This window comes from Zootoca vivipara, chromosome 8 (assembly GCF_965207765.1).
Source record: "Zootoca vivipara chromosome 8, rZooViv2.hap1.1, whole genome shotgun sequence".
Taxonomy (NCBI): Eukaryota; Metazoa; Chordata; class Lepidosauria; order Squamata; family Lacertidae; genus Zootoca; species Zootoca vivipara.
Window position 1 is genome coordinate 68452466 of NC_142591.1, and position 16683 is coordinate 68469148.

The 16683-nt window shown below is 41.7% G+C and overlaps 1 protein-coding gene across 2 annotated transcripts in view; it reads right to left on the reverse strand.

Annotated features, from left to right (window-relative positions):
- Positions 1-3121: 3121 nt before the first annotated feature.
- The window catches only part of LOC118090098 (nardilysin-like), a 47404-nt gene continuing 33842 nt past the window's right edge, over positions 3122-16683 (reverse strand). For both annotated transcript variants that reach the window (XM_088674924.1, XM_060278189.2), the window contains 7 exons: positions 16386-16433; positions 15385-15437; positions 11741-11824; positions 9158-9248; positions 7926-8042; positions 6369-6458; positions 3122-3332 (listed from right to left, as the gene is read on the reverse strand). In XM_088674924.1, coding sequence (XP_088531050.1) covers positions 3138-3332; positions 6369-6458; positions 7926-8042; positions 9158-9248; positions 11741-11824; positions 15385-15437; positions 16386-16433 — 678 coding nt within the window. In that variant the 3' untranslated portion in view covers positions 3122-3137. The remainder of the gene's footprint in view (positions 3333-6368; positions 6459-7925; positions 8043-9157; positions 9249-11740; positions 11825-15384; positions 15438-16385; positions 16434-16683) is intronic.

Sequence of the window (16683 nt, forward strand, 5' to 3'; positions counted from 1 at the left end):
TGGCTGACTTAGCACCACTTTCAGAAAACAGTGAAATGGCCTAACTGAAAGAGCAGGGAACTAATCAGATCAAATGAGTGCTAAGTCTGCAGCGGAATGCTTCACAAAATTGGAGGAATGTGGCGCTAATGTGCTAGCTTGTGTTACAAGCAAAGCAATGGCCTGCTCAGACCGCAGAGGGTGTTGCAGCCTAGTGCAAATAATTCCTTTGCCACAAAGATGGGGAGGATTTATTAGCGGGCTTACTTATAATTGAAATCTTACCCTTTTTAGGGATTATTTCTCACTGAGCTGAAGGAGAAGCATTGTGTTAAAACAAAATATTTGTTTTTCTTGCTGTTTTGCTAAATTGACATTGAAATTAAGGTTCAGGAAGAAAGGTTTCAGACAGATGTTTCTTAGAGCACCAGGGTAAAATACAGAGACACAAACACACAGGTCATGGTGGAAACCAGAAAATGCTCCCCCCCTCAACACACCATAGGTTTGTAAGCTTACTTTAAGCACTTCTGTTTGCCAGATCCTTCAGAGTTGCTACTTAAATACCCCTGGCAGCATACTATTAATTCATTCATTCACTCATTCATTGATTGCATTTATATCCTACCTGTCCTCCAAGGGGCTCAAGATGATGTACATAGCCCCCCCCTCCATTTTGTATTCACAACAACCCTGTGTGTTAAGATAGGTTGTGAGGCTGTGACTGGCTCAAGCTCATTCAGTGGGGGTTCAAACCCTGGTATCTCAGGTCCTAATTCAAAACTTTAACCACCACACTACCCTCTCGTAGAGCATTGGTTTCCCAAAGTGTGCTAGTTCCAGGTTGTGAAGCCCCATCACATGAAGGTGGGTTTATTGCACTAGGGCAACAGAGTGCTTTAATCCACTTTAATTTCACAGTATTTCTGGCATGCCTTTGAATCCCTGTTGCAAAAATACATCTAGAGGTGACCTCTATGCACTTTGATAAGCATGCTCTTAGGGGCCTGCTATTCAAAGGGCAGAAGGCAAAAAAACTTCTCCCCTAAAACAAAAATCACACTTGGGCATGCTTAAAAGTTGATATTTGGATTGTGGCCAATATGTCTGCTTTCCACCTTAAGAGGCTAAGTGCCATCTTTTTGTGTTGCTATATGAGAAATAACTTGGAATGGCAATATCCTATCAGTCCTTCTTAAGTAGTAATATTACACTGGGGAAACTGGAGTTGGAAAAAGTACTTTGAAAGTGCTTTAATTTGCAAATTCCCCGTGGCCTGTAGCGCATGAACCCTTGGCACAAATGTGTTCTTTTTCAAGTGCAGTTTACAGCAGAGGAAGAGAAATTGCCTCACACTTTTCTCATCTCTTCTCAGATTTCCTTAGGATCGCTGATTGCAACACTCCAGGCTATTGTGTTGCTCTGGGTGGCTGAGTGCAATGATCATTTACAGAAACGAAAGCTATTCCAGAGTTGAACCATAAACTGGTTTACTTTTAGTCACAAACCCTGAGGTACCAGTGGGCTCCAGCCGAGGGACAGGACCACAGGGTCAGGCGTTTTATTCTCTGCTCCATAAAAAAGAGCAGACTAAGTGGTTAAATATAAATATTAAAAAGGCTGTATAATCCTGGGCACTGATGATTGGACACGCATGGATAAACATCATCTGGAGGGCACCATGTTGGCGATTACTGCCCTATGTTAGTAGATCTCCACCAATGCAAGGCCCCTTCTGCTAGCAGACAGACAAGTGTTGGATGGAACTCATGGTTTAAACAGATAATAGGGGTAGATAAACAACCTTGTCAGGAGCGTTCTACAGCAAGGGGGCCACCACCGAGAAGACAGTGATATATTTAGAGACGGTCCTTCAAAGCACTCTATATGGAAATGCAGGCAACTCCCCATTTACACGGGGGTTGAGTCCCAAGGCAAGTTCCAAGTGAAATCGCATAGATTCGAAACACTATTGGAAAAGCCTGCAAACACCTTCTAAACCTCTGGAAAGGCTCGGAAAACTCTTTAAAAATACCAGCAGCACTTACCAGACACGAAACTCCACCACAATCGCTCCCTTCGAACTCATAACTCACCACAGGCCTCAACGGTCAGTAGAAGGGCTCCTGGGATTGTATTTGCATGGGATTTCTGTTTTCATGATTTCCCCCCTTTCTATTTTTAAGGTCACTTCCTGGTTCAGCATGATGCGCGTGTGCCTGGCCGCGCGTCAGTTAGACATGTGTACATTGGGTGTTGCCCGTACTGGGGGCATTGTGCTGTTCTTAGAAGTTTTCTCTGAGATTTCCCAGTCATTTTGATCTTGGTGCTACCTGGGCCCCTTTCACACTTCCCCCCACAAAACGGTCTGCATATTGAATAGCAGCTAAAAAAGCCAATGCAATAGGAATATAGCATCTAGATCAAGGGAATTAATAGTACCACTGTATTCTGCTCTGGTCAGACCTCACCTGGAGTACTGTGTCCAGTTCTGGGCACCACAGTTCAAGAAGGATACTGACAAGCTGGAACGTGTCTAGAAGAGGGCAACCAAACTGGTCAAAGGCCTGGAAACGATGCCTTATGAGGAACGGCTTAGGGAGCTGGGTATGTTTAGCCTGGAGAAGAGAAGGTTAAGGGGTGATATGATAGCCATGTTCAAATATATAAAAGGATGTCATATAGAGGAGGGAGAAAGGTTGTTTACTGCTGCTCCAGAGAAGCGGACATGGAGCAATGGATTCAAACTACAAGAAAGAAGATTCCACCTAAACATTAGGAAGAACTTCCTGACAGTAAGAGCTGTTCGACAGTGGAATTCGCTGCCAAGGAGTGGAGTCTCCTTCTTTGGAGATCTTTAAGTGGAAGCTTGACAGCCATGTGTCAGGAATGCTTTGATGGTGTTTCCTGCTTGGCAGGGGGTTGGACTGGATGGCCCTTGTGGTCTCTTCCAACTCTATGATTCTATGAACAAGGTGGAGACAAAATAAGAGACACTGTGGCAAAGGTGGACTTCCAGATGTTGCTGGACTGCCACCTCCCATCAGTTTTAGCCAGCACAACCAATGATCTGGTTCCAGCAGCGTGTGGAGAGCCACAGGTGCAGTACCATAAAAGCAGGACACATAAGCAACCTTGAGGGTAAAGCTGTTGACAGTTTATTTTAGTATCTTGTGGTAAGGAAGAACGTTAAGCGTTGAGGTGAAGGCCCGTATGTCCATAACAGAAGGGAGATTCAGCAGAGGAGTGGAGGGTAGGAATGTTAGTTCAGCTGTTTTGCCAAAGGAAGTCCCCTGAACACTGTAGGTGCGTGCGAAATCCGTGTTTCCTTCCTGCTTGCCATAGCCAACCACCTGTGAATTCAAAGGCCAAGCAGTTAACCGAAGCAGCAAACACCCGGGGTCTAAAAGTTCAAACAGAGTCTGGTCTCCTGCGAGCACAATCCTGACATCGTGTTAATTATATGCCATTTCTGACAGGCTTCCTATCAACAGATGATACGTGAACAAACCGTAGGCACGCTTTCGCATATGACAAACTTGGCCCAAACATCTGGGTTGCTGCAAAATGATTTCTTGGTGTACAGATTCAGTAAGCATACAGCAAGCTTGCAGGGGAGATGGGGGCATAGGTTTGTTTTGGCAAGCAGCGTTGTACATTATCTTATAAACAGAAAGTTGCTGGTTGGGTAATATTGGGTGCTTGAAGTCAATTTGGATATGAATATATCGTATTTCACTTCAGATGGCAAGCAGCACAGTGCAAAATCCCTAAAACAAATGCCACCTGCAAACTTTATCTAGTAACGTAGAACCCTAATAGCAAAAAATGTGCCCTCCAGATGTGGCTCATCTAACTGTCCAGTCATCCCTCTACACTGGCCACACTGGCTGGAGCTAATCATAGAATTGTAGAGTTGGAAGGGACCCTGAGAATCATCTAGTCCAACCCCCTGCAATGCAGGAATATGCAGCTGTCCCATACAGGGATAGAACCTGCAACCTTGGCATTATCAGCACTATGCTCTACCAACTGAGCTATCTCAGTGCTTTTTAATAGGAGATGAAGTCTGGCAACTTCTAGAGGGAACCACTTGGAAAACATTGAAATAGGATGTTAAATGTAGAAACTTTAATATTTGAAGTTAACCCCACTGCAGACCTTATTGAGAAAAAAATTAAGGTTTCATCACTTTTGTTTGGATTTAAGCCAATTAAACCCCCATGAAACAAACAAACAGCTGAGAAGATAACAAACCTGTAAAAGTAAGGAGCATTTCCTTAATGAGTTCGGATGACTGCGATTTTTTAAGAAAGCCAAAGATCATGAGAAGGAAGAAACATTCATAAAATCTCAAAAATCTCATTTTTAAAATCCTGAAGGGCTGCTGCCAGTCAGTGTAGACAATACTGAGCTAGATGGATCAAGGGTCTGACTTGGCATAAGGGATTTTCTTATATTCCAGAGTGGCGAATTTTAGTGTGGTGTGTGCCTGATGTTGGGAAAGATGGAGGGCACTAGGAGAAGGGGACGACAGAGGACAAGATGGTTGGACAGTGTTCTCGAAGCTACGAACATGAGTTTGACCAAACTGCGGGAGGCAGTGAAAGACAGGAGTGCCTGGCGTGCTATGGTCCATGGGGTCACGAAGAGTCGGACACGACTAAACGACGAAAACGTGTCTGTGTTAATGAGTTTTTAAATATCCAAAGCAAAACCTACTAATCTTCCCATCCTTCTACTGGCAGGGAGACATGTGTCCTCCCCACAAGGGAAATGTGCAAGTTGTTCTTCTTCTGATATTACAAAACAAAGCATAAGGAACAGGAAGCATAAGTGTGAAATTGTGCAAGAGAACAGGAAGTACATCTGGTAATGATGCTTGAAAGCTGCAAAGGGGGCAAGATTCCATAAGTCTAGAATTACAGGTTCTGCCATTAAGCGGTTCACAGATGTTTCACTCTTAGTGTAACAGAAGAATGTGTGGGAGAAGGATTGACAGTAGGGGAGAGTGATGGAATGGTGGGTGGTGACTGAGTGACAGGTGGACCAAGACTTTGCCTAACAATTACAGTTAGGGATCTAGATAGTTGGACAAAGTTGGAGGAAGAGTGGGAAGAAGATGGAAAGTTATCAAAGACCATGAAGACACAGGTAAAAAGATGGAGAGTTAGGACAGGTGATAAAGAGGGATGTCAGTTATCTTATAACTGCTATTTGTTAGTTCTTCACCAAATAATACACATTTTCGATTCATGAATGTGTCCTAGATCAATATCATGTATATCATATATACATGATAAAGTGATCTTCAGCCATCTCAACCCTTGCTTTTCCATGCAAGACCATTTGCAGTCGTTTGCCGTCGTTTATCAGTCAGTCAATCACCCATTTCCACCACCCTTCTGAGTGATACCCCCTCCCCACCCTTTCCTTACATAAGCGCCTGGGGACTTCTGCTTCAGTGTATCTGAAGAAGTGTGCATGCACATGAAAGCTCATATCAAAATAAAAACTTAGTTGGTCTTTAAGGTGCTGCTGGAAGGAATTTTTTAAATTTTGTTTTGACTAGATCTGGAGGATTATAGATTGGACAGGGGAAGCCAATGTGGGGCCCTCCAGTTCCCGTCAGAGCCAGCCAGCTTGGCTGATGGTTAAGGATGATGGAAGCTGTAGTCTAGCAACATCTGCAAGGCACCTGTTGGCTATTTCTGGGTTAGGGCATCTTCCCCTGTGCTGGCTTTGAATGACGCAGACAACTAAATAAAAGGAGTCTTCCTACTGCTCTCTGTAAATCAGTAGCTCACAATATGTTATTGAGGGAAGCCTAGACTCAAGGGCCAAGGTCTAATAAGGGACTAGAATGCCACTGTTACTATCCATCTATAGACAAAAGCCAAGAGAGGGACAATGGATGTCACTCTTACCTTTTTATAGTAAGCTACATTCCAGCCATGCAAAAGCCAGGGGTTTCTGCAAGCACTCAAACACACAAATGACTCCCCAACTAGGTAAGCAGAAGGCCTTACCTAGGACACATTCCAGGTAGTCCAGAGTATTCAAGGAAGGCATGAAACAGGTTTGAGTGAGAAATGAGGCCTGTGGGGGAGGACTCCAAGGGCGTTCAACCCCCAGGGCTTCAGTTCCCCATCCCATATATATATATATATATATATATATATATATATATATATATATGTGTGTGTGTGTGTGTGTGTGTGTGTGTGTGTGTGTGTGTATTCCATTGAACTTCAGACTTCAGTTCCCCATCACTGATTTTACACACACACACACACACACACACACACACACACACACAATCCATTGATACTTCCATAAGTTACATATCTGAGAGAGAGCACACATACTCTGATTTCAGGTATACTCACATGGGTGCTCAGCACTCGTTTGTTGTTGCCTCTGAATCCTAGGAACCAGTCAAGCAAATGGGATTTTCTAAAGCTCTTCAGGGCTACAATCTATAAGCCATAAAGAAAGAGAGCTTCTTAGGACAGATACACATTCCTTTGTGTCCTCCATCCAGCAAGCAAGAGGTGTTATCAGACACATACCAGGCAGGCAAAAAACTCTCAAAGGGTGCAAAGTAGCCGAGCAGGAGGCTTAGCTTGGTTGGGAAGGGCAAGACAGAGAGACCCAGAGGGCCACATTTTGGCCCCTGGAAGTGAGGTTCCCAACCCCTGATATAGACATAAAACCAAATTTAGATATTGCCCTAGGAGGAGTGTTTGGTGCATGAGCATTATATTATAAATTCCTCCATAGTTTCTTCTCCCTTTTCCCACAGTAGAGATATACCTTGAACCATCTTATACGGGAGAGTTTATCTTGCAGTCCTATGCCCACTGACTTGGAAAGACTGCCGATTGAAAGGCTTGATCTGGATGTACCGGTATTAAGAAAAATATAAGGGATATCGGTTCTGCTGTTTACAGGGATTCTCATTTTGGAATCCGCCCAGTGCAACTGTTCCAATAGCCCCGGACACTCGTCACAATGTATAAACTCACATTAGCAAGCTTAGCACAGCAGTCACCCCAACTTGGAGCAGATGGGAAGCAAGCTAGATGTTGATTTCTACAAGTGAGAGAAAAATCTGACACCAATTTAAGAAATTTTCCCCCTGTAACCACATTTTGGGATCTTGAAGATCTCAAGGCACAGCTGCCTCACACATGACAAACACTGAGAGTACATTCAAGTGGTAAACAAGCCATTCATTTTCACTTGTGAAGAGCTGTGTGTTAATTCCCCCCCCCCTTTTATTTTGCAAGAGCACAATTCAATTAGGAAGCCTAGAGGGCGCAGTATCTCTTATTTTTCTTATGATGGTTTCAATTCTTTACAAGTTTAATGATTGGGATCCTTTTTTTCCCCGTTCTTTTTTTCTGTTTAGTGTTGTCCTGTATGAAAATTCTGTATGAATGATTTAAAATTTTGTTTTATATATGATTTAAAATTTTGTTTTATATATGATTTAAAATTTTGTTTTATATATGATTTAAATTTTGTTTTATATATGATTTAAATATTACTTAATTTATTTATGATATGATTTAATTTATTTATGATTTGAGTATGATGTTATTTTGATTTATTATGATTATGATTTAGTTTGAAATTATTTGATGAATATGTGTTTTTTATTTCTGTGTTCTGTTTTCTTTTGTATGTTCTTGTATGTTTTTTAAAAAAAATGAAATAAAGCTTTTTTCTATTTATTTTTTAAAAGGAAGCCTAGATCTCAGGTCTCCCCTTTTGGCTTTGTCAGCACCATGTAGGCAATCACACACAGTTAACCCAGTCCCATGAAAGCAATAAACCATTTTCCCCCTCCCCATTTTATGGACCAGGAGCAAAGCCACTTAACTGATTGCAACAAACAATTAACAAGAGACTAAGACGGGTAGCGTTTTACTATTTACTACCTCTCGGGCCAGTCTGTCAAACACGTACTGCTGAGTAAGCACTTCGTTCCAGTTCCTGTCCACCTCTTCCCCAAGATGGGCATCGTCAGTTTGCTTAAGCTTTATGAGAGCTGAGACCTGTAAAACATGCGGCTCCTGTAGGAATGTCTCTGCTTTTGACAAAGTTCTGCTTCCAAAAACTGTATGTCTCGAAGCAAAACGTGCATGTTGCCATGAAAGCTTGTTTCTCCTTCCAAGGCGTGCACTCCTTTTTTATGCTCAGATCCAATGAACAGGCAGGCAAAATCTGTGCCGCCAAGCAGCAATGGATAGGCACAGAGCAACAGCAATGTTATGGTGTGGCAGCAATCTAGTTGACCCTTATAGCTGAACTTAGGGCTTGTCCATTCTTCTGCTTGTCTCAGTGCTTTCCCCGCAGGAAAACCTACACTTTAGCACTTTAGAATTAGAGCAAACCAGGCTTCCTGCAAATTGATGTTGGCTCTGATTCAGTGGTAAAGAGCAGGCTTTCCATGGGAAAGTGGTGGGGGAAAATGGAAAACAACTCAGACCCAGGCATGGAAAGCACAGGACAAGCAGACAACCTCTTGGATCCATAATTCAAGGCATGGGGCAAGTATATGATCCTTTGCTGGTTGCTGGCATCCATCTGTTTTGAGAGACAATGGAGTATGCCTCCGGGGGTGAAGTCAATCTGCTTTGTTAACAGCACCGAAGTGACCTCCCTGGGGCGCAAGCCTGTGCAGTGTGTATAGCGGTCTTGGGCTGCCCAGATGACAACCCCCCTCCCCACCTTGGCCTCACTTATATGGTCAAAGGAAATCAGAGCAATATGCCTGACACTAGCTTGGCTACAGGAGCTGCCGGAAGGAGGCGTACAAGGTGCCATCTAACTGTCTTAGGGATTCCACTCCAGATTTGTGTAGGGCAGGCATCCCCAAACTTTGGCCCACCAGATGTTTTGGACTACAATTCCCATCATCCCTGACCACTGGTCCTGTTAGCTACAACTAACAGGCCTACAACTCCCATGACCCCTAGCGAACAGGATCAGTGGTCAGGGATGATGGGAATTGTAGTCCAAAACATCTGGAGGGCCGAAGTTTGGGGATGGCTGGTGTAGGGCTTACTCCTTTGCCTTATTTTCTCTTGGAGATGTGTGGTGCCTAATGCTCAGGTGCCTAAACCAGTCTCGATGCAATGCACAACGTAAAACAAGCCACAAGTCTTACCTGAGCAGAGAACTCATCTTCAGTTAATTTTCGGAGTTTTTCTTCAAAGTGCACAAAGAATTCTTCTATTTTTTTATCAACAAATTCAGTGCTAAAAGTTACCAAGGGCATCAATAAGAAGTTTAGTTATTATTGACCTAACCCCTTATGTGCCCACATGACCTCTTAGATCTGCGGAACTGGCATTTTTACAAGTGCCACATGATATATGTACATTCTGCACTTCCAACAAATCGAGGGCGTGGCGGTTGCCACTCTTGGGAACTCCCTTCCCATTGATAGCAGGCAGCTAGCTGTCTTCGCTGTATTGTTTGCTTTCCATGCCCACTAGCAACCTTTTCTTTTCAGCAAGCGCATTATTTTTGCATGCCATGGTAACACATAGTTTTTTAGTTGGTACAGTCATACCTCGGTTCACGTCTGCTGCGGTTTGAGTACTCTTGGTTTGAGTACTCCGCAGACCTTCCAGGTTCCATGGCGCGCGGATGTGCAGAAGCGATCTGCGCAGCGCACGCATGCACAGAAGCGCTCTATCGGTGCTTCGTGCATGCGCAGAAAAGACGCTCCATTTAAGAACTGCTCGAGGAGCGAACGGCTCCCCGGAACTAATTGCATACTTTAACCGAGGTACCACTGTATCATTGTTTTTAAATTAATGGCTTTTTAAAAAATGTAACTTGCTTTTAATGTTTGCTTTTATTGGCATTTAAAAAGTGAAAATTTTATGTTGTCTTTTGTAAGATGTGTCTTTATTTAATAAAGTTATTTATGTACCACTCAATTACTGAAGTTTCTATATGGTCCTTTGTTTTAGGAAGCAGTGCATGCATTTTGTTAGAGGAAATAAATTTCACATAGGAATTCACAAAGATTGAATTCCGCAGCAAGCATCCCAAAAAGGAAGCAAAGGGACCAACAAGAAACCAGAGTGTCCTGAAGCTTTTGGTATATCATGCACCTGCTAAGCCTGGAGAGATTGAATCTGACAGGCCTCAAATGAAAAATAATAGTAGCACTTATGTGGAATGTATTGCATTCAACAAAGGTAATATTTTACAGCTGCTTAATTAAGATAACAGTTTCTCTCAAGCAAACAATAGGGAACTCATTTGTTGCTTGAAGATTCATCTCAAATGCACTGCCCGAATATAAACATTCTCAGGTTCTTTATATTACCAGCAATGAGCATGTTTTCACAGGCAAGAGTTTCATAAAAAAGAAAGAAAGCAACATTGCTGGCTGGTGATCTTGGTTCAGCTAATTGATTAATTATGACAACTACTCAATTGAGACTTTAAAATCTAAGAATCATATTTACAGCACATAGAAGAAACAGGTGTTTTAAATTCTGGGGTTGACAGCTGTACACATCTGGAAACTGAAACTTGGTTTTTAACACGCTGCAATAAGACCAGGACAGGCAATCAAGCAGGGGGGTTGTGGAATCCAGGATTTCAATTTTCTAGCTTTGTTGCTTGAAATACACTGGGTCCTTTAGGTTAGATTCAGACTTTGCCTTTCAAGATCCTTCTGTGCCATGGAAGGCTTCTTCCACTGGAGGTAGGGGAGGCAACATTTGCTTATTAATTCCCCACCATAAAGTCTGAGGTCTTCTACATTTGTTTCAAAGCAACATATGAAATAAAGGATTTTATGAACTATATAGTCCTATAAAGTCTACCTTTATTAGACAGGTCCCAATCCAGCTAAAGTCCGATATGCTGTTAAGGCAATTGGACTTAAGTTAACCACAATGGCTGTGTTGGACCAATAACAGCTGAACTTAATAATCCAAGATACATATGAGTCTGATGCCCCCACTGTTCCCTTCACCTATCTCAGGCATAGGCAACCTTGGCTCTCCAGATGTTTTGGAACTACAACTCCCATGATCCTTGATCACTGGCCCTCTTAGCTAGGGATCATGGGAGTTGTAGTTCCAAAACATCTGGAGAGCCAAGGTTGCCTATGCCTGACCTATCTGAACAAACAAGCCAGGATGTTTTCATTCTATCAGTCCTGAAAAATGGTTTGTGTGTCTGTTTTCTGTAGGTTGGGCAACCTCTCGAGATATCATCACCAAGCTTCTCACAAGGACTCCTGAAGTGGTGTATGTTGTTGATGTTTGGGTGCTCACCGCCAGTTTGAATCAAGATGGCGGACCCAAATGCCACTTTGTTGTGATATTGTCCATTTTTTGGCATAGGTACATCCAGCTGAATCTTGAGCTATCATTGCCAAACTCATCGTTCTTTTGGTTTTTAGCGGGATTCATTGTACCTGCCTCAAGGCCACAGACGATTCATGTAGAAAGGCTTATACAAGGAAACACATAATGTATACATGAGCAAATGCATCTCACAAAAGACACTAAGATTCTCAAGCGCTTTGGAAGAGAGCAGTAGAAACATTATTAATGGGGAATTATGGGACATACAATGCACCTTGGCTGCATTTTATACTCTAAACATGTCATAGCTGTTTTGGAAAAGTGCAGGCCTATGCAGAGCCCTAGAAGGTTCAGATGGAAACAATAATATTAAATTTAACTGCTCTTAGAAAAAATATTAACAGGCGACTTACTTATATTTGGTTGCCTGTGTTGTTACGGTAACAGAGAAACCCAGGATCCCAGATGTATTTCTTGTGGAAGGGTAGACATGGTAGCTTAAATCAAAGGAAAAGAATAACATTCCACAAGCACAAGTCATTTTATTCTGATCATTAACAAGTACTAACTAGTATATGGGAGCTATCCATCAAAACCGGTTCTCCCACATGCTCAATTAAAGTGCATGGAAGCAATACTTGGTAGATGGTTCAGATTGCATCATTAGAATTAGTGCTTTAAACCAGTGATTTCATTACTGCCTTTCAATGTGCCAGCTGCCTAAATGGAAGGCACATTTCAAGATTTGTTCTAACTACGTGAGAGCGCTTTATATCATATAATATAAAGCGAATTGTGGTAGGGCTGTTAGGAAATTTAGCTTAGGGTTTGGTTTGTGTAAGGCCACAGCTTATGCTGAGTAATGGGGGTGTGGTATGCAAATTCCTTGGATCTGATTGGTTGTTGGGGCCCCTCTTAAAGCTCCGTCCACCATTTTCTAGTCACATTTTTGCCTGGCTTTTGAACCCCTCCCACCCGCCCTTTCTTTCTTGCAGGTTAGCACGACATTGCTATTGCCTTCGGGGCCGCCTGTATTCAGGGGTCAGTAGGAATTTTTCCAATTGGCTGATTGGCTTTGCCTCTTGGTTTTCGCCTACTGCGCTAGCAAATTGTCACAACTTGTTAGGTTGGCGGTTAGGCTTTTGGTTGGTTAATCGGTTGGTAGAGGGGGTGGCACACAGATGCCTACCCTCACCTCCGTTTGCTCCATATAGAAGTATTCCGTTAAAGGAATCTCAGGGCTTACACACTTGTCCTTACCATCCCGCCATTGGCGGGAATGGTGGGCCCAATTTTAAGAGCAAGAGCCTTGAGGAACATTCTTGGTGAAGGTGAGGAGGGAATGACTGGGCGCAGCCACCTCCTCACTCCCAGGTATGTTTACTTGACTTCCATTCGGAAGTCGGAGCAGGAACTGTCCAAGCGGACAGTGGTGAGTCCTGTCCTATGGTGACAGCTGATGTAAGTCCTGCCACGAGGGGCAGATGAGGTGAGTCCTGTCCTAAGGGGACAGCTGATTGAGTCCTGTCCTAGATGGACAGATGGGGATAGTCCTTCTTTAGGAAGGATGAGTGAATAACCAAAAGCCTAAGCCAACACTCGGATTAAAATTGTGTATTTAATAAAGTTGTGGCCCTAAATTATTTGCCAAAAACCAAACCATAATTCTGTTGTCAGTTGTGAATTATTTAAGGTAATTTCTGGGAAGCCTCGACACACAATTGTACTTTTTTCCGGCTAATTCTGTACGCCTTACCATAACAGTTGTGACATTTGTGACTACAGCATGGCACCATGTATTAAAATGTATTGGGGATCTTGTGTTTGCATTGTGTCTGCACCAAAACTGAAGTTACTGAACAGCTGGAGAGGCAGGACTTCAAAGGTTTTGGTCCCTGGTTCTTGGTCATGGGATCATGAGAAATTTTGCATGCAGACAAAACCTAGAATGGGCTGGAGTTGGCCCCTGAAGCATCTTTATTTAACTTCCTCCTGCCGCTGCTATTTCTTTAATACCAGGTTTGAATTAGATGTAATAAAGGGTTAGCTCTCAAAATCATCCATTGGAAGGTGATATCCAAGTAAAGGGCCACAAAGGCTTTAAAAACCATGTAATCAGAAAATCGTTGTATAATGTATGGATTAGGTATAAAGATTTGTTAGAAAGGAAAACACCTAAATGGATTTCACCTTTGGAGGCTAAGGCCTTTAAAAGACGTAATATGGAAACCAGTTGGCCAAAGTATAGAGATATCTTGATAGAAGATGGAGACCAATTTAAGTTAAAAACATATGAACAATTAAAACATAAACTTGATGATTGGCTCCAATACCATCAGATTAATGAAGTATTCCAAAGGGATAGAAAGCTTGGTTTTCAATTCGAAAAGTCAAAGTTGGAAACAGAATTGTTAGAACCTAAAACGAAAATACTTTCCAGAATGTACAAATTATTGCTTGAGTGGAATACGAAAGATGAACAAACAAAGAATGTTATGATTTTATGGGCAAAGGATGTTGGACATAACATTATGATAGAGGAATGGGAAAAACTTTGGCAACAGACTATAAAATTTACTGCGTGTAGCACTCTAAGAGAAAATATAATGAAAATGGTGTATAGATGGTACCTTACACCAGTAAAATTAGCCAAGATCTGTCATAATCATGATAATAAATGTTGGAAATGTAAGAAAGAGGAAGGTTCCTTTCATCATATGTGGTGGACGTGCCCATTAGTAAGAGATTTCTGGGAGAAGATTTACAATGAACTGAAGAAGGTGTTGAAAAACACATTCATTAAGAAACCAGAATCCTTCCTACTGGGCATAGTTGGCAAAGAGATTCCTAAGAAAAATGTTACCTTTTTTATGTATGCCACGACGGCGGCAAGAGTACTACTAGCTAAGAATTGGAAATCACATGAAATACCAACAGTTGATGAATGGCAGATGAAGATGATGGAGTACATGGAAATGGCTGAGATGACCGGAAGAATCCGCAACCGGGGAGAAGAAGCGGTAGAAGAAGAATGGAAAGATTTCAAAATATATTTTAAAATATATGTTAAAATTATGTATTAAGATCAGATTTAGGACAGAAAGAAGCTGTGGAATGAGTGATTATGTAAAGTAGACAGAAGCAAAATAAGTCTAGAAAATGTTATTAAAAATGTATTGGAAATTGCTAAAAAATTTAATTGGTAAATAAGCATAGTAGGAGGGAACCCGAGGAGGTCCCTATATACAATGTGAAAAGAAAAAGATTAAGTATTTGGATTTTTGCCTTTTTTCTTCTTTTCTTTTTTTTCTTTTTCTCTGTCGTGTTTCTTATCTTTGTTATAATCTGTTTGTTTATTGTTGTTATTAATGTAAAACTAATAAAAATTATTTCAAAAAAAATGGAAGGTGATATCCAGCATTACTCATATTTAGAGTAACTTTATTCCATAAATTTCAGCGGGTTTACTCTGATAATGACTAGGATATTACTCACAGAGCTTTTGGATGCAATATTATCCAAGTCTTCTTGTACTGTTGCCTAATGTGCATTTTGGAAAGGGCCACTGCTAATTTTCCTATTTGGGGCATCTTTTTTGCAAGCTCATTTATACTTCATTAGTGACTATACAAGCACACATGGTGTATATCTGTAAAACCTTTATTGCTGGAATAATAGAATGATAGGGTCATCTCCAACTCCCTGGGGCTGGACTACAACTCCCATCATCCCTAAGGCTGATGGAAGCTGGGGGTCCAACAATATGTGCTGGATACTACATTAACAATCCCTGGGTTAGGGGATACCAGCTGTATTATAGAGCCTGTGCATCTCTGAGTTTTGAATTTTTGACTGCCCCCCTTCCCTATGGCATGTCTGGACTGGTGAATGAGGGGGCCTCCAGGAATACAGAATTTGGTGACCCCTGACTTAAACACATTCCATTTTTCTATCTATTATTAAATAGCAGGAAGAACTCAGAGAAATCAAGTACTCTGAAATTCTTGCATATGAAGCAATATTTACTGCAAAGCCTTTCTTCAGATGGCAAACTCACCCCAGGGTATTCTTCGTTCGCAAGAAGTCAAAGCATGGCTCCTCCATATACATCTGAAATGGAACACTATATTTGCAGGGATATTTTCTTTGACCCAAGCAACAAATATTCAGAATACAATAAATAATAAACCTCAACACGTGTGACTCTTCCCCCCCCCCTTAAAAAGTTACCAGGTATTGAAAACTTACCTTGGCTGACACTCATCATTTGAGAATATAATAGGGTGCATTTAAAAAAGAAATGATTCCATCATCAAGGAGTTGACACAATATTTTATGCCACGCCTCCTCTTTGGCAGCCATATGATGCTGCAGCCCAGCAAAGTACAGTAAAGGAAAAGGGAAGGCAGGGAAGAGTTTAACTGGGGAGCTGTTGTAGGGGATGCTGTAACCTGGATCCCATCAGAGCTTGGATCATTGTGCCAAACATCTACATGGTATGATGTAGGATGGTGTCCAAACCACAAAGGATGGTGTCCAAACCACTTCACTGAGAACAAACTCTAATACACATTAAACATGAGAAAAGTACACCAGAATTATTATTATTATTATTATTATTATTATTATTATTATTATTATTATTATTATGCAATTGACTCCAGATCTAGTCTCTAGAGTTTGTGAACTTATTGTAAAAACCTGGACTGGAGATGTTCCAGACTCTGGAGAACTGGAACACATAAAATGCAACTAGGTTCCCTAACATTACACCCCTCTTTTCTTGCCACTAAACAAAAACTCCCATTGCCATGTTGCTAATTCAACAGATTCACTGAACAAACTGCACTTTACATTAGTTTGTTCCTGGACATTGTGTTTACATAATCAGCAACTGGGCAGCATTCTGGGGAAGAAGAAAACTGGCCTTCCAACGTGCAGTGGGCAAGGTCCGTCAATGACTAATATGAAGGATAAACCTGCTTGTGTTGCATTTATATTTCACACTTTTCAAAGGATACACCGAAAACCTGAGGATACACATTAAGAAAAGCTTACCACAAGCAGTTCTGTGAGGGAGTAGTCTTTTAAATTCTTTGCACCAGTCTTAAGCGAGAGAGAGAGAGAGAGAGAGAGAGAGAGAGAGAGAGAGAGAGAGAATGAAACAGAGTCATGAAGTGGTCTGTGATTTCTCTATGAACCTGAGAGCTCCATTCAAGTCTCTTGAGTTGCCACAGCGAAAACTTAACAGTGAAGAATATCAGAAGTTGTCTAACTTCCTGTCTTTAGGGAGCCTTACCATACCTACCCCCGTTTTTGCTAAAGAAGCCCTGTCACGCAAATTTGCCAGTCAACC